The sequence below is a fragment of the Leucopleurus acutus genome (genome assembly GCF_964270905.1).
Source record: "Leucopleurus acutus genome assembly, chromosome: 9".
Taxonomy (NCBI): domain Eukaryota; kingdom Metazoa; phylum Chordata; class Mammalia; order Artiodactyla; family Delphinidae; genus Leucopleurus; species Leucopleurus acutus.
Genome location: NC_139144.1, coordinates 59956423 through 59977035, shown reverse-complemented (window position 1 = coordinate 59977035; position 20613 = coordinate 59956423). Strand labels below are relative to the sequence as shown.

Sequence of the window (20613 nt, the reverse complement as noted above, 5' to 3'; positions counted from 1 at the left end):
CTCAGCAGCCATGGCTCACGGGCCCAGCCGCTCCGCGGCATGTGGGATCTTCCCGGACCGGGGCACGAACCTGTGTCCCCTGCATCGGCAGGCGGACTCTCAACCACTGCGCCACCAGGGAAGCCCTGTTATTGCCTTTTTTATTTGGACTACTAGATGCTATATATTTTAAGGCAATCCTAATAGTTTCCTGTCTCTCACTAACAAGAATGACTTGTCATAATGAACAGTGGAGACAGTGTCCATTTGATCCACTGCAGAAAGCTGTCTATTTCATACAAGAGTAAATCACCTCAGTTCCTTTGTGGAATGAGTGGAGTGTAAATAAATAAATGAGACGTAAGAATTTTTAAAAATATGGTCAGTTCTATCAGAAAGAAACAAAGGATAGGAACATTTGGAGGCCTGGCTTAATAAAAAGTGGGACAAGATGAAGAATTGTATGTGATAGCTGTAAAGGGAGGAAGATTCCTCACTAATATAGTATGTCCATAAAATAGTTTCTTCCTTCTTTAAGAAGATAATTTTGTAGTTTAATAATAATAATTCTCACTTCTTTGAAGTTGGAGGACTTACCTTATAAAATGACTCTTTATTCACTTTTACCTCCACCAAAAAGAATTCTTATTTTCAGCAATTTTTCTATAATTCATCACAGTTCTAAATCTGAGTAGGAATTTCAGATTCCATTTTAGGGAATAGGTTTGTTTTGGGGTGTCTTTTTTGTTGTTATTTTGCACATTTTACTTCAATTGTAAAGTTTTTGTCTTTTTTGTTTTGTTTTGAGAGAACTCCAAAATGTTCTAATTTTTCCTTTTACAATTAGTATTTGGTGTATTTCTCAGAGAATTATACAAAAATGACTTGTATTTGACTACTTAATTTTTTACTATTACTGTCTAAGATTTTTTGGTGTGAAATATTAATGGAGCCATTGCTCTGTGTCATGTTTTGGGTTCCAGGTGGGGATGAAACTTACGACAAATTTTGTGCCCTACAGGAGCAAGAAGGAATCACCTATGGGGCTTGTTTAAAATGCAATCAGTAAAGTCCCATCCTAAACAGACAGAATCAGAATTTCTGGGAGTGGGACTTTAGAATCTGCATTGTTAATAGGTTCTCAATGTGATTCTAGCAAACTAAAGTTTAAGGAGCATTGATCTAGTGAGAGTTGGAGGGTAGAGGAATAAACAATTTCCATTGTTATTGGAGCTGCAATACAATCTTCAAAATACAATAGTGGCATCTAGGAAAGACCTTTGCCATGGCGGTTCTTATCTGAAGAAAAAAAAGTGTTTATTTACTTATTTTCTTTCACACACACACACACCTTTAAAAGCACCAGAACGTATCTTTTAGAGAAAACCTGTAAGAAGATTTGGAGATAGGAGACAATAAGTATGTATTGATTAAACGATCAGGTTGGAGTGAACAGATTTTATAATTCCATTCTACTAATCACCAGCAATTTTCTTTTTGATGCTTATAGGTAGACAGTGGTATCTGTGTCTATTTAGCTTTGTGTTTGTAACTAGACCTCCCTGCTCTTCGTAGTGGGGGAAATCAGTCACCCCAAAAATCTAAATTAGGTAGAAAAGTAGTGTAAGAGCCAATCAGAGCGCTCTCTGGAGCAGCTCCAGACTGGCTTCTGAAGGAGGACTGGCTGAAGATGGGACTTTGTTGCCATCATGCAATCGGACAAAGAAGGCCATAATAGTTTAGGGCGGTCGAAAATTCCATGTGGGGTACTGGGCGAGGTGTTACACCTTGGCGGGGCTGATTAAGGTCCAGGAAGTCTCTCGATCGGAAAACCTGGAGGCACTACGGATACCTTATTTTCCGGGACCGTGGAGAAATGGTCAGCAGTTGCGGGGGTACCAGTGACAAAAATGGCCGAAAGGCACCTCAGGCGCTGGATCAGGTGATGCAGCCGCACTCCACTCCCTTCCCACCAGCCGCTCCACCTCCCGCGCCCTTACGTAGCGGTGGGTGTGGCCTGCCCAGGGGCTCTTTTTCGGAGGCGAGGAAAACCCAGGGTTACACATGCGCAGTTAAGGCCCCTCTGGCCCTTCGGCCCTCCTCCCCGCCCACTGCCCCGCCCCGAATTGCCGGGCGGGGCTGGGCCGAGAGTCCAGCAGCCTTGGCTGGGGCTTCAGTGACTTCCTTGTTCTGAGCGTCGGCCCGGCAGTGTCTGGACTCGTAGCCCCGCTGCCCTCACCGGGACCCCTAGCCCAAGTCGCAGCCGCAACCCCAGCCGGTCGAGTCCCCTTTCAGCGCAGGTCCTTTCCCCGCACGCCCCGCGCTCCCTAACATGCCCAACCCCAGCAGCACCTCCTCTCCCTACCCCCTCCCCGAGGAGATTAGGAACCTGTTGGCAGGTAAAAAGCGGGAAGGGGGCGGGTAACGCGGCGGGGGCGGGGGCGCGGGGACGGCGAGCCGGTGGGGACAGAAGCGTTCGGAGTCTCTCCCTTCCTTCTCCGCTCTCCCCACGCCTCCTGCCCAGTGGGAGCGGGACTGGGAGTGGGGAAGTGGGGTCTGAGAATGGGAGTGGGCGTGTGTGTTGAAATTTGGTGCGAGGATGGTGGGGACCTTCTTGTCGGCTACACTAACGCGATCAGGACAATTCTGTATACGTCGTGAAGACGCTGTGTGTGTGTGTGTGAGAGAGAGAAAGAGAGAGAGAGAGAGAGAGAGAGAGAGATCAGAGAGAGAGAGAGAGAGCAAAGAGAGAGAGGAGAAGGAGAGAAAGAGAGAGAGAGAGAGATCAAAGAGACCAAAGGGTTTGTCGTTTCTAAAACTCCCATTTTTCTTCAACATTCAGTCCACCCATATTTGAGACCTTCGAAGAGAACCTGACTCTCAAATAGCCACTTGTCTTCAGCCTGAGTAACATGTTAAAACAAAAAAGGAAGGATGTGTTAAAGTCCAACTTCCTGTGTCACACGATTAAAGTACAGTACTTCATCTTTGCACCCTCATCTTCCCCTTTTCAGTTTAAAATTACCATTTATAGGAACTTAGGAATTAAAGATGCATTCTTCAAGGCTGTTATGAATCCACTGCTAGTTCATTAATATACTTGATATGGAGATGTGTATTTTCACTAAGGGCTGTTAAAAAATTTGTATTTCTGCACAAGGTAGAAAAGACAATACATCTGTTTTAGGGTAGCACAAATCTTACCTATCCTGCTGCTCTGGAATTCTTCCCATTATTCACTTTGTCATGTGTACATCAGAATTCTGAATTTTGATTAAAAATTTTTACTTTTCTTTAGTTGTTTCTTTAGTATCCTTCAATATTGGTCATGAATAAGTGGATTAAAAGAGTTTCTCTTAGATGCCTATGTTACAATTTGCTTATTTTAACTCTTAAAGCAGTGTTTAAAATGTGACATTATAAGTAGTAAGTTACTGTTAGAGTACTGTGAGACCAAATCTTATATGCTGTTACACTATTTTGGTGGTTAGCATCTTGAATATGATAGAGAAAATAAAACCAATAGTGTATGAATGCAGACATGTTTATGTGAACATGATTGCAGTATGGTGAATGCATTTGTGGTGGGACAGTGTTTTACTCTAAGAAATGCTTGTTGTCATTAATGGGTACCACTAAGGGAAATATTGAAAGAACTGTAGGGGCTGAGTTAAGGCAGCTTTTATTCCATTCTATGCGAGTTTCAAGTGGATGCTGATTTTGTTTTACTGCAGTTAACATTTTTGTTGTTACTATGCTGGAATTCCTTGCTTAGAATATTATTTTAGTCACCAGGTCAGAGAACTGTTTATCATAACTCTAAAAATAGATGTCACCATTTTCAGGATATTCTAGGTGTGAATTTTTGAGTTTAGGAAGTAAACTGGGTAACCTCTGGGTACATGCTTTTGAAGTTTGACAGCTCCACAGTAGACAGTTTGCTGTCTGGATCCATAGTCATACACTTGCAGATAGTATGATATATGGGTTATGAGACTCTTTATTCTCTGATCCCCATAGATTACAAATATTTCATGTAGCCCTTATTTACGTAATTTAATTGAAAGCTCAGAATTAAATAATATTTAAATTATCTGCCATTGCTAACTTCCTATATACTTTAGCCATCTCTCTCTTCAATCAGATAATCAGATAATAATACCTACATAATGTCTGAAATCAGCGTTTTAAAAATAATTTTATTGACACTTTCAGTATTTCACACTTTTTTAGTATATGTGCTGCCGAAGCGAGCACAGTATTTCACACTTTTAAAGCAAATCACATATTAAAACACATGAAGTATTAAAAACAAATAATAAAACACTAAAGTTTTGTTGATTACAAATTTGACTTATACTTTACTTTTAGAGGATATTTTCAAGAGGTATGGCTATGAGGAAATATATATGATATAAATTGTAAAGAAATGAAACAAGTGAACCAGTGTTTTTCAGTTTTCTTTTTAAACTAATCATTCAAAGAAAATGGTTAACATTTTATGGTTGACTTTAATTAAAATCTTTTTTTGAGGTAGGAAAGGTTTCAAGAATAAGTGCTCTGAGCAATTTTTTTTCACATTTTTTTATCCAAAAAATTCTGTTGGATTGTGCATGACCATTTGCATTATTCAAGTGTTTGGGTAATAGGACATGGTTAGATTTAAAATTATTAAAACTATAGAGGAAGAGTTGACATTGGTTTGAATTTTAAAGATATTGCTGGCTTACCTAGTTCTTTCTTTGAAAGTAAGAAGGAGATATTGCCAGTGGTGGTTGTAGCTAACAGTTGAGCACTCTTAGAATGCATGGCGCTATGCTAGAATTCCAGGGTACAGAAGATAAGGAACTAAACTTTTCAGGCATTAAAATCCCTTCAGAAGAAAAGAATATAAAGTCAAAAGATAATGCCTATTAAAAAAGATGTTTTGGACATTTCCCATTGCGTTCCATGTTCCCTTTATCCAAATCATTATGCCATATGTGTTAAATGTTTGACGTTTCAGCTGCTTGATAGAGGTAGGTGCTCAAATGTATTCTTATCAATTTATTATTCTCTTTAGTTTTTCCTCTGATTATATCTGTTTTAGGCTTCCTTTTCAATATTTGTTCCCCCCTCCTTCTGATTCCTTCCCTTTAAAAAAAATTCTTTAGAAATGCAAAAATCCATAGAGGTTGTCATTCTTACCTCACATTTAATGATGCTCTTGAAAAAGTGGCTATATAGTTTGACCATTAGTTATTTTTATTTCTGTGGAATCAGTATATTAAATATTGATAGCCTATACTTTTTATAAAAGTGTTGAATTATTTTCTTGTCCCGTGAATAGAAAAAGGTTTACAGATTTTTGTTGTTAAAAGTAAATTGGGAACTGCCGTATGCACTCCAGGCAACCTTTAATTTTTTTTCACCACAATGGAAGAACAGGTTTAGCTGGGATAATTAGAATCAAAGGATTATCCCAAATCTTGTCCATTTAATCTTCTCCCACATCCAAATATTTTGACTAGGATGAACAGCAAGAATAATCTTGATTTATGTGAGGTTTTCCTCCAGGCAGGCAAGAAAGTGAGAGGAATTAGAACCACTGCTCGCCACCCCCCACCCCCAATCCCCTTGATTTGTTTAATCGCCCTTTGAATACTGGACTCTTGGTGGTTTGCAGTTAGATATTCTCATTCATTTGTTTTAGGACAACAATATTTAAAAAGGAAAGCTGTAAGAAAGTGTTAGTTTCTTTTTACTGAGTTAGAAAATGAAACCAATGTTGAAGAAAATGATGGTTGTTTGTATACTCTGAAAAATCAAACCCAAACCAAACAAACAATAAACACAGTGGTGTGTGCAAAGTGCCCCTGAGATTTTGTTCACTTGGCAGTCTTGATTAGAAATATTGCATTTTCCTCTCTTGAGGATTTCCAGGACATTTTTAAAAACCTTCACACATAATTGATAATCCCTTTAGGGACACTAGGTAAAGAACGGAATTCAGTTGAGATAGAGGTCGAATTTTTTTCAATGCTGAGAATAGTGTGGTTTGATTTCGACCCTTCCAAAGTTCCATTTATAGTTTGGTCAACATTTCGGTTTTATTTTTCTTATGAGAATCATTTATGGTGTATCTAGTGTCCCATAACTTCCTTCTGGGGCATTGGCTGAGTATGTAAAGGGAAGAGTGCCACCTACTGAGTCAGCAATAGTCACCTACTTCTTTAGCACCTGGATTTTCCTATAGAGCAAGAACAAGCCTGCCCCATTTTGGCAGTAACAACTAACGAGTTTAAAGTTGATATGAGAACCTTTGATCTTGCAGTGAAATCAGTCCATGACACCTCTAAGATTTTTCTCTTCTAGCAATAGGAATATATATTTGTAAATCAAGGGACTAGAAAGTTATAGTTTCTTGTATGGGTCAGATAACATAGATGACTTAAGATGTGATGTTAGGAAAATGATTTGCCTATTTTAAGCATACAATATTCTGTTTTTTCTTGGGAGAGGATCTTTGGCTGTCTTGTTTTTTTTTCATGACATTCCTTTTAAAGTATTTTCATCTCAGATTACTAAATAAAGCTCTTGATAATATGCTAGTATGCACAATTTTATAGTTACCCAATCCAAATTATCACTGGTTTCCTTTTAAAAAAGAAATCTAAATATTCTAAAAGAGAGAAGTATATAAAAATTTCCTAATGAGCTTAGCTGTACTTTATCAGCATTTAAGTATTACTAGAAAGAAGACAGAAACATCAGAGTGGGAAAAGCCTCTGGTGATTTGAAACACAGTTCAGTTGTCTCTCATAAATTTAAGATTAAGTGTCATATATGGGTGATAAAAGTGGCATAGGCTAGTTTTTATATACTCATTATTCACTTAGTTTGTCTTTTTCAATTAAAGCCAAGTCTATCTTTTTCGTTCCGCTGAGTTTACATTTCTTTTTCAATCACATAGTGAACACGTTACAATACATGATACCTAACAGTGAATATAGTGTAAATCTCAGACTAATGTTTTATTCACTGTGGCTTCTTTGAAAATGTGTGGTAAAGAGATTTTGATGATTATAAGGGGCTATTCATCGAGTTATCTTTTAGAGGTGAAAAATATTCATCTCTATCCTTCAACAGTCCAGCTTTCCACCAAAATAAGTCATTTAGCCTCCAAAGCCTATTTTGAAAATGTAATCAGATGATTGGATTGTAAGACTCAGGTACATTTTTCCTATCATACTTTGAGAACTCCTTGTGCTTGTTCCTGTCTCTTTTTCCATGTTTGAAAAGTCCACAGTTCAACCATAACCTGTAAAGGTGCTGGGAAAACAAGAGAAATACATTTATTAGAGCTATCAATAACTTTTTTCCAAATTTGGGCATTTAGCTTAATTGGTCTACATGTGCCCAGTTTAACTGATTTTTATGTTTTCACCAGTAGGTGTTTGGTCAGACCATACCCTCCTTTAACAGAGAAGAAAAGCTTCTCTTTTTGTTCTGATGCCAACTTAAATTCTAGGCTGAGATTCTTGTTAAGTTTAGTGATAGCACCTCAGTGAATACAAAGTACAACTTGGTCCAATTCATAAAGTAGAGAAAGATGTGGAATTAAGTCGTAAAGCCATTTGGGGTATGGTTTGACTGGTTTTACACTTATTCATTGATCTGGGGCTGAGCATGTGGTAGTGGATTCACTCTAATTCTTGCCCCCTCTGCTATACAATTCAGGCCATCACAGAGGCTGTGTGTGTGTGTGTGTGTGTGCGTGCGCGCGTGCGCCTGTGCGCCTGTGCCTGCACACTTGCATGCCTGCCCAGGGAGGTGAGGTATGGGTTGGTTGGAGGACTAGGCAGAAGAGACCAGGTGTTACCTCTGTGACTGTTTACAACCTCCAGCCTGGAAGTCATATTCCACGGTGGAGGATGGTGAGGGCAAGTGGTCAAACCCCGGCTTTCTTAAAGAGTTGGAACCTGTGCTATGTACTCAGATTGGAGAAGCCGACAGTTTATAGTTTGCAAGAATTTTAAAACTGTCGTAACCTTGTGTGGTTTCACCTTGAAACGGTAATTAGTATGGAAATTGGTAGAAAGCTGTTAGCTTATGTGTGTTAGATACCTGTCCTAGCCTCTCGGGCTCTAGGGGGAGATGAGTGGCAGTTTTTCTAGGGGGTCCATATGTACAGGAAAAGAAAAAAAAGGAAAATTTGAGTACCACTAGGTGATTTGGTGTGTGCTAAGTATTTGCCTCTTAGGGGTTGCGATGGCTATTGAGAAGTTTCTAACTTAAACTGCTTGAGGATTGCTGAGCCAAAACATGATGTCATCTTTTAATTTTGTTTTCAGACCTTAACGTTTATCTGCAGAGCGGTTGTAAGTCAGATCTTTCCAGCGGCCTTCTCCCCCAGATCTTTACAGTTGTACCGGGAGATCAGGTTTGCTCTGACAATGCTAAGGTGTAACAAGAGCAAAAATCACCGCCACATTTGTATTCGCTGAGTAACTTTTTCCTTGGTGATGACTTGGGGGGCAGAGGCGGATGGAGATGGGGCCAATTCTGGGGTTAAATGCGGCCGGCGCTGACCTGCGGTCTACGTGACGAAGCGCGGAGCGGCGGTAGGGATTAGACCTGGGGCTTAGAGGGCGCCGGAACTGCGCTTTCTCCACGTGGCCGGGTGGGTCCTTAAGCTTCTCCTCTCCCGTGGAGGACGCGGGTGAGCCGAGATCCCTCCTGTGAGAAAGAGGAATTCTGTCTTACTCGGCAGGCCAAGAGGCCAGCGAGGAGGCAGGCTGACCTTTTCTTGTAATCGAATTACGGCTGTTCCCCGAATTACAGGCAGTCTGGAGTCAGTGAAATCTGCATATTAACAGAGGGACATGACCCCTAAAGGAAGGTAGAAGAGGGCTAAAGCGCTCGCTAGTTTACCGTTTGCAGGGCTATTCAGAGCACAATAAAAAGCTTCAGATCTCTTTTCCAACCAGCCAGGGGAGTGCTTGAGTCGCCCAGGACTTTTATTGCTCGCTTTTGAAACATTACCCTGGCTCTGAGCTACAAAGCCGCAGATCCAGTCCCATTTGTCTGGCGAGGGCGCTGCCCCAAACCAGTGCTCCCTGCTCACAGCTCCAATGACGGGAACCCTGGGGTTTAACACTCCCAGTGTCTCGGACGGCGGAGCCCGAGCATCTCCCGGTGAAGGCCGAGTAACTTTCCAGCACCCGCTACGTCTTTGCGCCGGGGGAACGGGGTCGGGGCTCTGCGCAGGGGCTCTGCGAAGGCCGCGGGCACGTCCAGAGGGTCTCCTGTGCCTAGGAGAGACTGGTTTCGTTCGATTTCAAAATAAATGGGCACAGTATGGATTTTAAGAAAAAACCCGGATTTCAAAAACTTGAAAACCAATTGAGTCTGTGGGCCACCAACAAACGAAGACTATTGCAGGAATCGCTTCCACTATGAAGTTCTTATTTGTTAAAAACAAAAACAAAAAAAACCAGAAAGCAGGTTGTACGCTTTCCACATCTCGTTTGTGAAATAATTTTTAAAAATCAGTGTTTATTAAATCTTTTCAGTTGCCTTAAACCCCTTTTGTGGCAGAAGTTTAGGAATAAATACATTGACTACTCTAAAAATATAGAATTTTTCCCTTGCGCAGTCTCTGAACCTCCTCCCACTCAGAAAACAAACAACACAGATTCTTCCTGCAGTCTCACTCCTTCAACAAGTATTTCCTCACAAAATAGCATAGCTCAATAATTTAAAAATGTTTTTGGCACTGTTAGGAAACTCTATATAGAGCATTACAGCTTTTTGTTTTCTGAGTTTTTATACAACTGAAAAGACCTTTTAAAGAAATAACTCGGGCTGTAATTCGTTCTGTTATTGCTTCCGGAGATAGAAAAGAGATCCTGTTTGCTTAAACTTGTATTGTATAATGAAAATGTAAAATAGGCAATTAAATACTGGTGTGGATGAGGGAATTAAAGACAAACACTGAGTGAAAGTAACATTAAGCAAACTACCAATCGTTATGCCAGTGATTCTTCCAAGTATTGAGTCTGGCTGGAAGAAAGAATCAGCAGTAGAGGTGCTACTCCTTCTCTTACTCCAGTTTCTTAGTAGATTTATTGGAGCCATCTCAGAGAAGCCAATGATCTTTTCCATTTCAGCTAATATCTGAATGTCCAGAGGTTGCCTTGCTCCTCTGGTTACATACAAAAGAGAAGAGTGCTTTTTTATGTCTCATTATTTTGAACTCACTTTAGAAGTGTGGGTCCAATTTGCACTGGTACTGGATTATGTCTCTGTGTCCCCCTCTTCAAAATAGGGACAGCTCAAGGAAAGAGAAGCTGTGACATTTTGCTTTTGTTTCATTTTGATAGTTACTTTTAACATTAGTCAGTGATGGACTTCAAACCAGAAAGCTACTTAGAATTATTCCAAGACTAAATTTTAATGATTTCACTTATATTGATTTAGTGAAGAATCACTTTTACACAATTTATTATGAATGAATAACAGTTTAATCAGCTTCACTCCTTGGGTCAACATACTTTTGTAATCAAGAATTTAAAATCAGTTATAACATTCTATTTCAAATACTAGGTTTTAAGTTGCTAATTGTAAGTACAGTTGAAAGACTATTTGCTATACTGCTTTGAATTAAGTATAATATTATTGTATGTTTTGATACCATCTTTTTATCGTGTGAAATAGGAGACAAATTAGTTAAATAAAAAGAAAGTAAAACATATACACATCTCTTCAATATGAAATATGGGTGGTTTATAGTCATACCTACTGAAAATTTTTTAATGGTATCTTCTACATTAGATACCTCAAAGTGACATTTGAAATTCTGAATATAAAGTTAATTTAAACTTTTACAGTATTTCATGAACAATAAGAGTGGGGCTATCTTAAAATCAAACCAATAAGGATTTGGTGGGATTGTATACCAGAGAGAATTAGAAAGCAGAATAATTTAGAAGTTTACTGAATTAAAAAAAAAAAAGAGGCTTTGTGAAAATGTTATATGAGGCCATAGAAGTCTTATCTCTTGGTTACTATATTTTAAAATAGTGGCTAAATCTATTTTGCCACTTTTTCCTTTATTTAAAGAAATATTTCCGGGTAGTAATGCCAAGGCAGGAAGCAAGAGCACACAAAACCACACAACTGATTATCTTTTTTATTTGAGAATAGCTGGCCAAAGTAGGTGGGGCAGGTAGGAAAGAGGAGGGTTTGATTTGGGAATCTTGGCTAGCAAAAGGGATTTGTTTTTCCTCTAAAGCATTAAGCGCTGCATATACCTGAAAATTGATTATACTGGGAAAAGGATGCCTTCGCCAGAGGCATTAGCTTATATTGGTATAATATTGTGAATGACCTGTTCATACAGGAACTTACAAAATACTAAAAAATGATAGTAACATGCATGAAAGCTCTGCACTTGCTTTTATACAGAGAATTTGTTTATGGGGCACCATAGTTTATTAAAACTTGCGTGCTTCTTCCTGGTTTAATGATGCTAAACATTCAAATAGCATTTGCTGTGTTAAGCATAAGTAGAGCATACACATTTTATTAGCTAAGAGGTGAACAGATTTGTCCAGTTTAGTATTCGAAACATACTTCAACTGTTATGCTTTGGATTGATAAAAAACTGTAACAAATTGTACAGATACTAACACTTATGGGTAGAAACAATCATTGTCCTATTTGTCTTCACAAAAAAATGATTCTTTCCTATAATTTGTATCCTTTTTCTTATATTTCATGGTTTAGATGTTGAAACATTTGTAGCAGACGTACTGAGAGGGGAAAATTTATCCAAGAAAGCAAAGGAAAAGAGAGACTCCCTTATTAAGAAGATAAAAGATGTAAAGTCTATGTAAGTCACTTACTTGCCTTTTATTACTTATTTCTTACTTATAAGAAACGCTGTAATTAACATTTTAATGAAGGACTGATTATTGTGGGATTAAATTTTTTATGTTCTAATTTAATTGGTTTGAAGTAGTTTTAAAGGACAAACTATATTTCTACTATAATAGTTTTTAAAAACAGGCAGGCTTATCATAATACCATTTTTTGTGAAGCCTATTGATTATGTATTTTTCTAAGCATTCTAGCAAAATCCAACTGTTTATTTTGATTATTTGAGGATATATTTGGTCTAACTGATAAGACATAGGTAGGTTGAGAATTTTAACATAAATACGGAAGATACCTCCAGACACTCAAATGAATAAATGTAATTTAAGTTGTATGTATTAAAGACATATTCTGGTTTTACTACTGTAACTTAAGTCTTTAAAAATACCTTTATTATAAATCCATAAGCCTTTTGGAATTGTCATTTCAGGATAGGAAGTAGTTTTTTCTCTAAATCTATATTTACAATATAGATTTTAAAATAGACTTGAATTATTGCCATTGATTAGATCTTGTTTTGATTTGTCAACCTTTATTTTAAAATACAATGTTCTTGCTTTATTTTGCAGCTACCTTCAGGAATTTCAAAGCAAAGGTAAATTTTCAAGTTTTGTCAAACTTGACATTTTTTTTTCCTTGCAGAGATTTTCAGTAGGAAAATCTAACACATACTGAAATTTGATAGTTGGAGTCAAAATTTAAATTTCTGTGTTGTATACTTAGACTTTAAAGATGAGAGTGCTAGCTCCCCCTGCTGAGAATAAAATTAAAAAACATATCTAGAATCTACTCTGCACAATCTTCTTTTGCACAATCTTTCATGCAGAAATCTGTGTTTAACATTCTTAGGTTTTATGGTTCTTAGAGTTCATTGTGGCAGAAGTTTGTTAAGAAAGGTATATACGTGCAGTTACACACGGAAGAATTTTGTGAGGCAGAGGCGAGATACTAACCTAACACCATTTAACCCTGTAGAGATTACTTTATAGTGGTCATGGGAGCAGGAGGGCCTGTGGCTGGGTGCTCATAGGTAATGTTTCGAAAAGGTAATTGGTTTAAAAACAGTATCAACTTTTGTTTGAGAGCATGAGTAAAATCTTTTCCAAATGCTGGTTTTTATTATTCTTGTGATTCTTTTGATATGAATAAATATATGCCACAGGCATTTTCAAAGAAGGGGATTCGGTTTCATTTTTCGAAATATGTGAGAATGCTGGTAAGCTGATTGTCTTCCTTTAGATTTGAGAGACAGCTGCTTAGCGTACTGAAAACCGAATCCAGAAAGGCGTAGGAAGTTTCTACTATTTCATGTCTTCAGTTCTGCAAGGGAAACTTGGTATGGCCCTTACTTCCATGATGCTAATTCATAGGTCATGACCTGAAGCCTGTGGATGCTGGTATGAGGGTCACAACATGAGGTCAGTTAACTATGTGAAGCTAGGCTCTGCGTTTGGGGGAAGCAGTGTGGCATCTTCTAACTGGGGTTAGCAGATACCACAGAGTAACTCATATCTCTGCCAACTGATAAGTGAGAGAGTAATGACGGTTTCAATAAACCAGCTACTTAACCAGACAAACCTAAAATCAGTTAAAAGGAAACCACAGTTTCTTTTCACATTAAGTCATCACAATTGTTGTGATTAGAGGAAATAAGAAGAGATTTTTTTCCGTATTAAATTTTTTAACACTGTTAAATAGAGGGAAGAGCAGGAAACTCCTCCTCTCCACAAGTACCTACTTCTATGTTCTCTATAATGAATCCTAAACTGTGGGTTTAATCATGTTGTATTTTGCTTAGTTGAGTATAGAAATAATGAATTTATGCATTTGAATTATGATAACTTTTATACAGGCACTGTTTATAGGGGAAATATTGCGTATCAGATTCTGCCTTTTTTCTTAAAAGGCACATTTTGTTCTAGTGGTTACTTATTGGACTCTCACTGTGACTTAATTATTTGTACGTTAAACATTTTTAAGCTAAGAAAATGTGATAGTATAAAGTCATATATGTAGAATTGCATATGATTCAATAATAGGGTAGGAACTTTCCCTTTGGTATTCTGGTTTAGGACTTGTTCAGGTGTGTGAATATTAAAATTACATTACTGAGATACATTCTTTGTCTCTAAGGAGAATGGAAGTTTATATAGTATTTGATAGAAATTGAAAAATGAGCCTAGAATAAGATTGCAAATAACACAGAATTCAGAGATTCCCCATAATCATTTTCCTCTGAATAAGTCATTTGTATTTCAATACTGCTGTATTGAGTTAACTAATCACCAAGAGTGCCTGCTCAAAAGTAAACCTGTGGATAAATTAGATGCATACCTTGGAGAAATATGAGAAGCTGAGTAATTTTATGCCATTCTACCCTCAAAGTATAATTCGACTGTTCTAAAAAGACTATTTCTGTAGTTTGTTAGAAATAGTAAAGGGAAGTTAGTACAGGCTTAATAGTTGAATAAGCAGTTGCTCAAAAGATGTATTTTTTAAAAACAGGAATTTATTAATAACCAGATCTCTACATTGAATAAGTTGCATCCATCTAAGTATATTTTGATAATGCTGCTTTTCTTTTTTTTCTTACATTTTCTTCTTGGGGCTTTTGGATTGTCTTCATCCAAGGAGACCTGGGCAGAAATCCTTTTGGCTGTTTCCCCTCTCTCTCTTTCTCTCTCTCAGGTCAATATAGGGTCACAATGAGGTGACCAGAGGCTACTTTCCTGCTTTTTACCTTTATACTCCTATTTGTTTCACATAATTTTTTTTTTTACATGATGGTTAAGTACCATTTTAATATCATTGTTGGGAGAAAAAAGGACCTGGAAGAGAGTTCTTAAATAAAATGAATTAATTCACATTTATTTGTTTCAAATAAGTGAGTTATTAGTTACTTGAATGTTCACAGATGTCTGTTATCCTTCCTTCCTTTCCTCTCACATCTCTTCTTATAGTCTTTAGATATTGTACATGACAGAATAACTATCTAACCCTAGTTTTTTATTCTTAGTTACAATGTAGCCTAGTAATATAAAGTATACTCCTAAATACAGGCTTCATGCACTAGAATTATGCTCATTTTAGAATTATTTTACAGTTATGATTATTTCAGAATTTGTTCTCTGTCACATCATAAGGTCATAGTGCTCTTAAATGTGACTTGAAATAATTATTTTGGGGATGAAAATATATTACTACTTGAGTAAAGGTGTTACTGACTGAGTATAAAATAGAATTTTCTAATATATATTAGGTACATCATAAACAAGTTTTACTTGTAGTTGTATCTTGCCCTTATATTAGGCTTGTTTTACTCCAGTGATGAGTTTGGTATTATTATTTTCTTTATAGAATAAGATAATGAGAAGATACCTATGCATGACACATAGTCAGTGTTCAATAAGTGTTATATTAATGTGTATTCTCAGATTCAAGTTCATTTATCAAGAGGATTTAGTAAATCTTGATTTATAATTCAGTTTTCAAATAAATTTTGAGGAAACCATAAATTACTAAAGGAAGGGTATGCATATTAACATGAGACAAATATTTCAAGAGAATATTTTTCAAATATGGGTGTCTACAGCTTTAAAAAATGTGAATATATTGTTTTCAATTCTCTTTAGATGTCATAACTAAAAAGCTCTCATTTTCTCCTTTAAAATATTTTCCCTCTAAATTAAAACATTTATTTAGCAGATTTTATCCTAAAACTCCATTGATATTGTTAAATATGAATAGGTTTACTTAGAAAGCAATTTCCTTTGACCTCATTGGTATTATTAAGTTTATTTATGGACTAAACTAGTTTTTTGAGTAACAGGGCTGTTAGATAAGAAGGGACCCATTTTAGTTTGTTCTGATGGAATCCTTGAGAACAGCAGAAAAGTCAGAAGTTGGGATGACGTTTAACTTCGTTTCCTTTACTCTTCCTAACATAGTATATGTTCTGTTGAAAGTTAGCTCCCCAGTGAAATCTGAGCAAATAACTTGCAGCTTCCCTTACCCCCACCCCCCATCTCTGGCCTTATACAAATGTGTTAAGCATGTTTGAGATTACGGGGCCTATAGTAGTAGAAGTCTGTTTCAAAGGTAGTACTTGAGGAATGGTGTCCTTCCTTTAAAATTCTGCCTCACGTTTGCATGCCGTAAATTAGCCCTTCTATGGTAGAAGAGTTATGAAGAGAATCTTATTTGTGGTGACTCAAATCTTTCAAATTTTTAAGAATTAAACTACAGGTTCCCTTGAGAAATGACAAGTTAAATGTTTATGTCCATTCATAGCTGTATATTATCACTTGAGAAATTATTTTGGACAAGTGAACTGAGTAGAAAACTAGAAATTAATATTTTTGACTCAAGTAACTTTCCCCACCAAGTTTACATTTCATTCTCTGTAAAAGGGAATGGTTATCGTCTGAATTTTAGGTATATTATTTAGTTTACTGTTTACCTGATTGCGTTCAAAATAGAACTCTATTTGCCAAAACAAGCAGTAGATTGGTTAAATCACCTTCAATGGTGGGATCATGACTGTTGAATTGCTGTTGGGCTTTATCTCCAGGCATTTAGGAAATGTTAATTGACCATAAGCCATATAAAAAAGAAGGGATAATAGTAATTTGAACCCAACTATTAAAAATTTTAAAATATTTTTCAAAGAAATGTGCTGCTGTGATATGCCTAAGCCTTGATTTTGATGTGTTATTTAACTTGCCAATGAAATTACAGGACAAGAAGTCTTGGATCATTGTCTTTTAGACTGTTAACTTTGTATCATTAATTAAACTTTTGAAAGTTGTGGGATAAATCAAATGCTTTTCTAGGGAAACAAGAAACAGTATTAATGAGCAACAACCCTATAATTATCCTTCTGAGTACATAACAGGGACACATTCATGTCTTTTCTTTGCGCAATAACTTTTACAAAGAAGTATTTTTAAACTGATCATTAATTTTATGACCATAGAAATGAGATGCAAAATTTATGCTGTTGTCATTGGCACAGGCTCAAGGCACCACTGACATTATGTGTGATGGTAATAGAATGGCTGCCAACTAATGATTCTGTAGACATTTCATTTGAGCATGCTTTTCTTTTAGATGTCTGATTAGGATGTAATGCTTTCAATTATGTCTGTAAATTGTATTGGATACGTTTACCTGATGCCCATTGTTGCTTTGGAGTTCAGGTTTCTATTACATAAACACAAGTTGAACATTTTCCTTTTAATTTATCGAAGTCTTTGCAGGTATAGTTGCAAGTACTCAGCCCCTGGGGAGAAAAAATGCTTTGCACTGCTCAACAGCGACTCCTGTGTTCAATTAGAGCTCCTTATAATATTAGCAGCTCTTTGTTGAGTTGAAAAATATAATTAGGGAGGGGGGAAAAGGGGTGGATCATCACTGGAACAACAGTAAAATGAAGAAGACTGTTTTGAAAAATGATGTGTTTTTTCAACTTAATGCAAGTTAAAAAGGGAATAACCCTATACAGATGCCACAGGGATGCTTATTCTTTACTTTCTGAGTTAAATTCAAGGAAAGCTTTGAAAAAGGGGGGTCGGGGAGGGGAGAAATGAGGCCAGTAGCGGTACTTAATTTATTTTGTCTTAGATAAATATAAATATCACAGTATTTTTTTTTAAAAAAAACCCAACATTTGAAATGAACTGCAGTTCTTAGAATGGGTAAATTGAAGACAATTTCACTTTATAATCCAAAAAGTGTTCTTTTTTTTTGAACAAAACCAAAAACCACAGAGGTCTTTAACATGTCAGTGACTAATTTGCGTAGAACGGTCTTAACTTATATTAAATATTATTGAATTTATAGCTTTAATAATGATGTTTTTGCTGTGTGTGTGTGTATGTGTACATACATGGATATATACACAAAAATATATAATGGATATTATCAAAGGATAATAAACTAATTCTGATTTTCAAAACTTAAAGAAATTTTTTTGTTTATTTCTACACAGAGTTTAATAGATTTAAGCATGAGCATCTGAATTTTTTCAAAATCCTTTCCATAGAATCATTAGCTTTATTGTTGTATTTCTATATTCTTAATAGTGTAATATGCTAAGTGCTAAGTTATGGTGATGTAGTCGAAGTGTGCTAATACTTTTTTTTCATAGCAAGATTTATAGTTCATGATTTGAAATATCCTTAGAAAATCCATAACATAAAAATTCTTACTTTATTAAGAATATAAGGATATTCTAGCAATTTTGAGCAGTTGAGAATTTTGTGATCTTTACTACTGTGTATTCCATGAGCTGTCATTTTATGTTCAAACATATATTTACTAGCACTTTTTATGAGGTTCTCTCTTACCTCATATTTTAAATCAGACCACTCTTCTTTCCAGAAGAGAAATATTATAAGGGATCACTGAATGTTCTGAGAAGTACTTTGAACATCTTGAAAGAAAGAGAAATTAAGATCCAAAGAATGAGTAGTATTTGTACATGTTTCTTGGAATTTTAATTGGGGAAGAAACATCACCATGTATGGTACACATAATGGTATAATCACTAAGGACAATAAGATAGTCATCTCTATATTCTGCTCTTATTGTCTTGATGGGAGATATCTTTACTTTCAGGGTAGGGTAGGGATGATGAATGCTGATAAAATATCAAAATTTAAAAAAGTAGATATGAATATTGGTTTTTATTATTTTGAAAGTGTTGTCTTGAAAGAGGCTCTTTCCTCTACCAAAAATATGGTGAAAGTAGGGTGCAACCCATCAGATGCATGTCAGAGGATACAGATATCCTTTTGGAGAGCCAGGTAGCTTTAATCTGGATCTGCCTAGCAACTATGATCTAAAAGTAGTACTATAGGCACTCTAGGATTCCTAGGGAGATTTTTCACTATGACTTTTAGGTGAGGTGGCTGGTTTTCTCTTGCATTTTTAACAAGTAACTTGAATTGTTAACAGATCATTTATATGGTATTAAGCATACCTTTTTCCTTGTTGTTCAATATGGATGAAGAATGAGTGCTTAGATATAACTGGGATATAGCAAATGTTTGATTCACTCTTAAAAAATTATTCTAAATGAGTATATGGAAAAAACCCAAACCACAAGATTTTATTGTGGGGATTAAATGACTTCAAGCCGACCAATCAGCCTAAGATTTGGAAATCATCTAGAAAACTAGCCAGAACACAAGAAAAAAATAAAGTAACATATCACTGAATGCAAAATCAAAAGTGTCTATTTTGTAAATCACCTTGTTTGAATTTAAAAGGTTTATATGAGTTTTAAAGCAGTTTTTCCGTAAAAGATTCCTGCTCTTGAAAACACAACTGAGTATTTTTAATCTATTCTAAAAAAATCTGTGATTTTTAATGAAAACATAAAACGTTCATATGGCTTTGAATTATCAATTTCTCATCATCATTTTTCCAATTATTGAGTAGGTAAATGGAATTAACTTGAATTATTTTCTCTGTTGTGCTTTCCATGCTTTTTTTGGTTGCTGTTATTGTTATTTTGGTTTTGTTTGTTTTGGTTACACACTATGTTTTAACCTGCTTCCACTTTTTTGAATTCCTCTTTGTAGAGACCATCATAATTTTGGAAGTTGTATCCTTTTGTAACAGAAAGAAGCAGTTGTGTACAGACTTTCAAAAACTTACTTTAGCTAAGTTACAGCGAATATACATTAAAATAGGATCTGTTTTTATCTAGTTCAAAAATTTTTCTTTGGTTTTCCATGAAAGTGACCGAATTTAATAGTAAAATTTACCTCTTTGACAAAGTAACACTTTTAAAGATGGCTAAATTATAAAAGACTTTTCTCTGATTAGTTTTTGTTCTTTCATAATATTTTTAAGTTTAATTTTTACTTTATATTGGGGCATAGTTGATATACAATGTTGTGTTAGTTTCAGGTGTACAGCAAAGTGGTTCAGGTATACATACATGTACACATATATCCATTCTTTTTTTCTCTGATTCTTTTATAGGTGATATAGAAGATGGAGAAGAATACGATGACCCTTTTGCTGGGCCTCCAGACACTATTTCATTAGCCTCAGAAAGATATGATAAAGATGATGAGGCCCCCTCTGATGGTATGCGACATTTTCCCATAGAATATACCTCTTGACACTCTAACAGAAAACAGTGCAATGTGTAAAGGTGGTGGTCTTGTCAGAAAGCAGATAAACACAGAGGCTTCAGTTAACTTACCTTTACCAGAACCTTTTAAGGAACAGAAGAGCTCTCTCTAGTGGTTTTCCTAAGTATGTAGTTCTTTCTTTTCCTAGGAAATTTTCTTTACTTGAATTTTTAGGAGAGTGCTTGCATCATCGTATGAACATTATCAGTAAGTTTGTTGGTTAAGTTGATATTATCAGATTCTTGCTTAATTTTATTGTGCTGCTTAATGGCTTGTTGTATTTCATTATTTTATAAATAATGAAGAAGGTTTTTGATCTCTTTTTTCCTGAAAACTTCATACAAAATGAGTTCATAAAATATTAAATTAATTATTCCTACATTGCCTTCTCTCATTGAGACAGGTTTCCATCAAATGCTTCTTTTAATAATACATTTTCATTTTTCTGATTGTCATTTAAAAATATCCTATATTACACAGTAATATTATAGTTTTTTGTATTAATTGAAATGGTAATAAAATTGATTATTTATTTCTTATTAATTTTTAAAAACTTGCCAAAGTTATG

At 35.9% G+C, this 20613-nt stretch overlaps 1 protein-coding gene across 2 annotated transcripts in view; it reads left to right on the top strand.

Annotated features, from left to right (window-relative positions):
• The window catches only part of SKAP2 (src kinase associated phosphoprotein 2), a 173546-nt gene that overhangs the window by 16309 nt on the left and 136624 nt on the right, over positions 1-20613 (top strand). The window contains exons 1-4 of one of the 2 annotated variants that reach the window (XM_082846106.1): positions 2188-2378; positions 11749-11854; positions 12468-12493; positions 19891-19998. In XM_082846106.1, coding sequence (XP_082702232.1) covers positions 2312-2378; positions 11749-11854; positions 12468-12493; positions 19891-19998 — 307 coding nt within the window. In that variant the 5' untranslated portion in view covers positions 2188-2311. Of the gene's footprint in view, positions 1-2187; positions 2379-11748; positions 11855-12467; positions 12494-19890; positions 19999-20613 lie in introns of those variants that run through there. The other variant, XM_082846107.1, reaches the window with a different exon arrangement.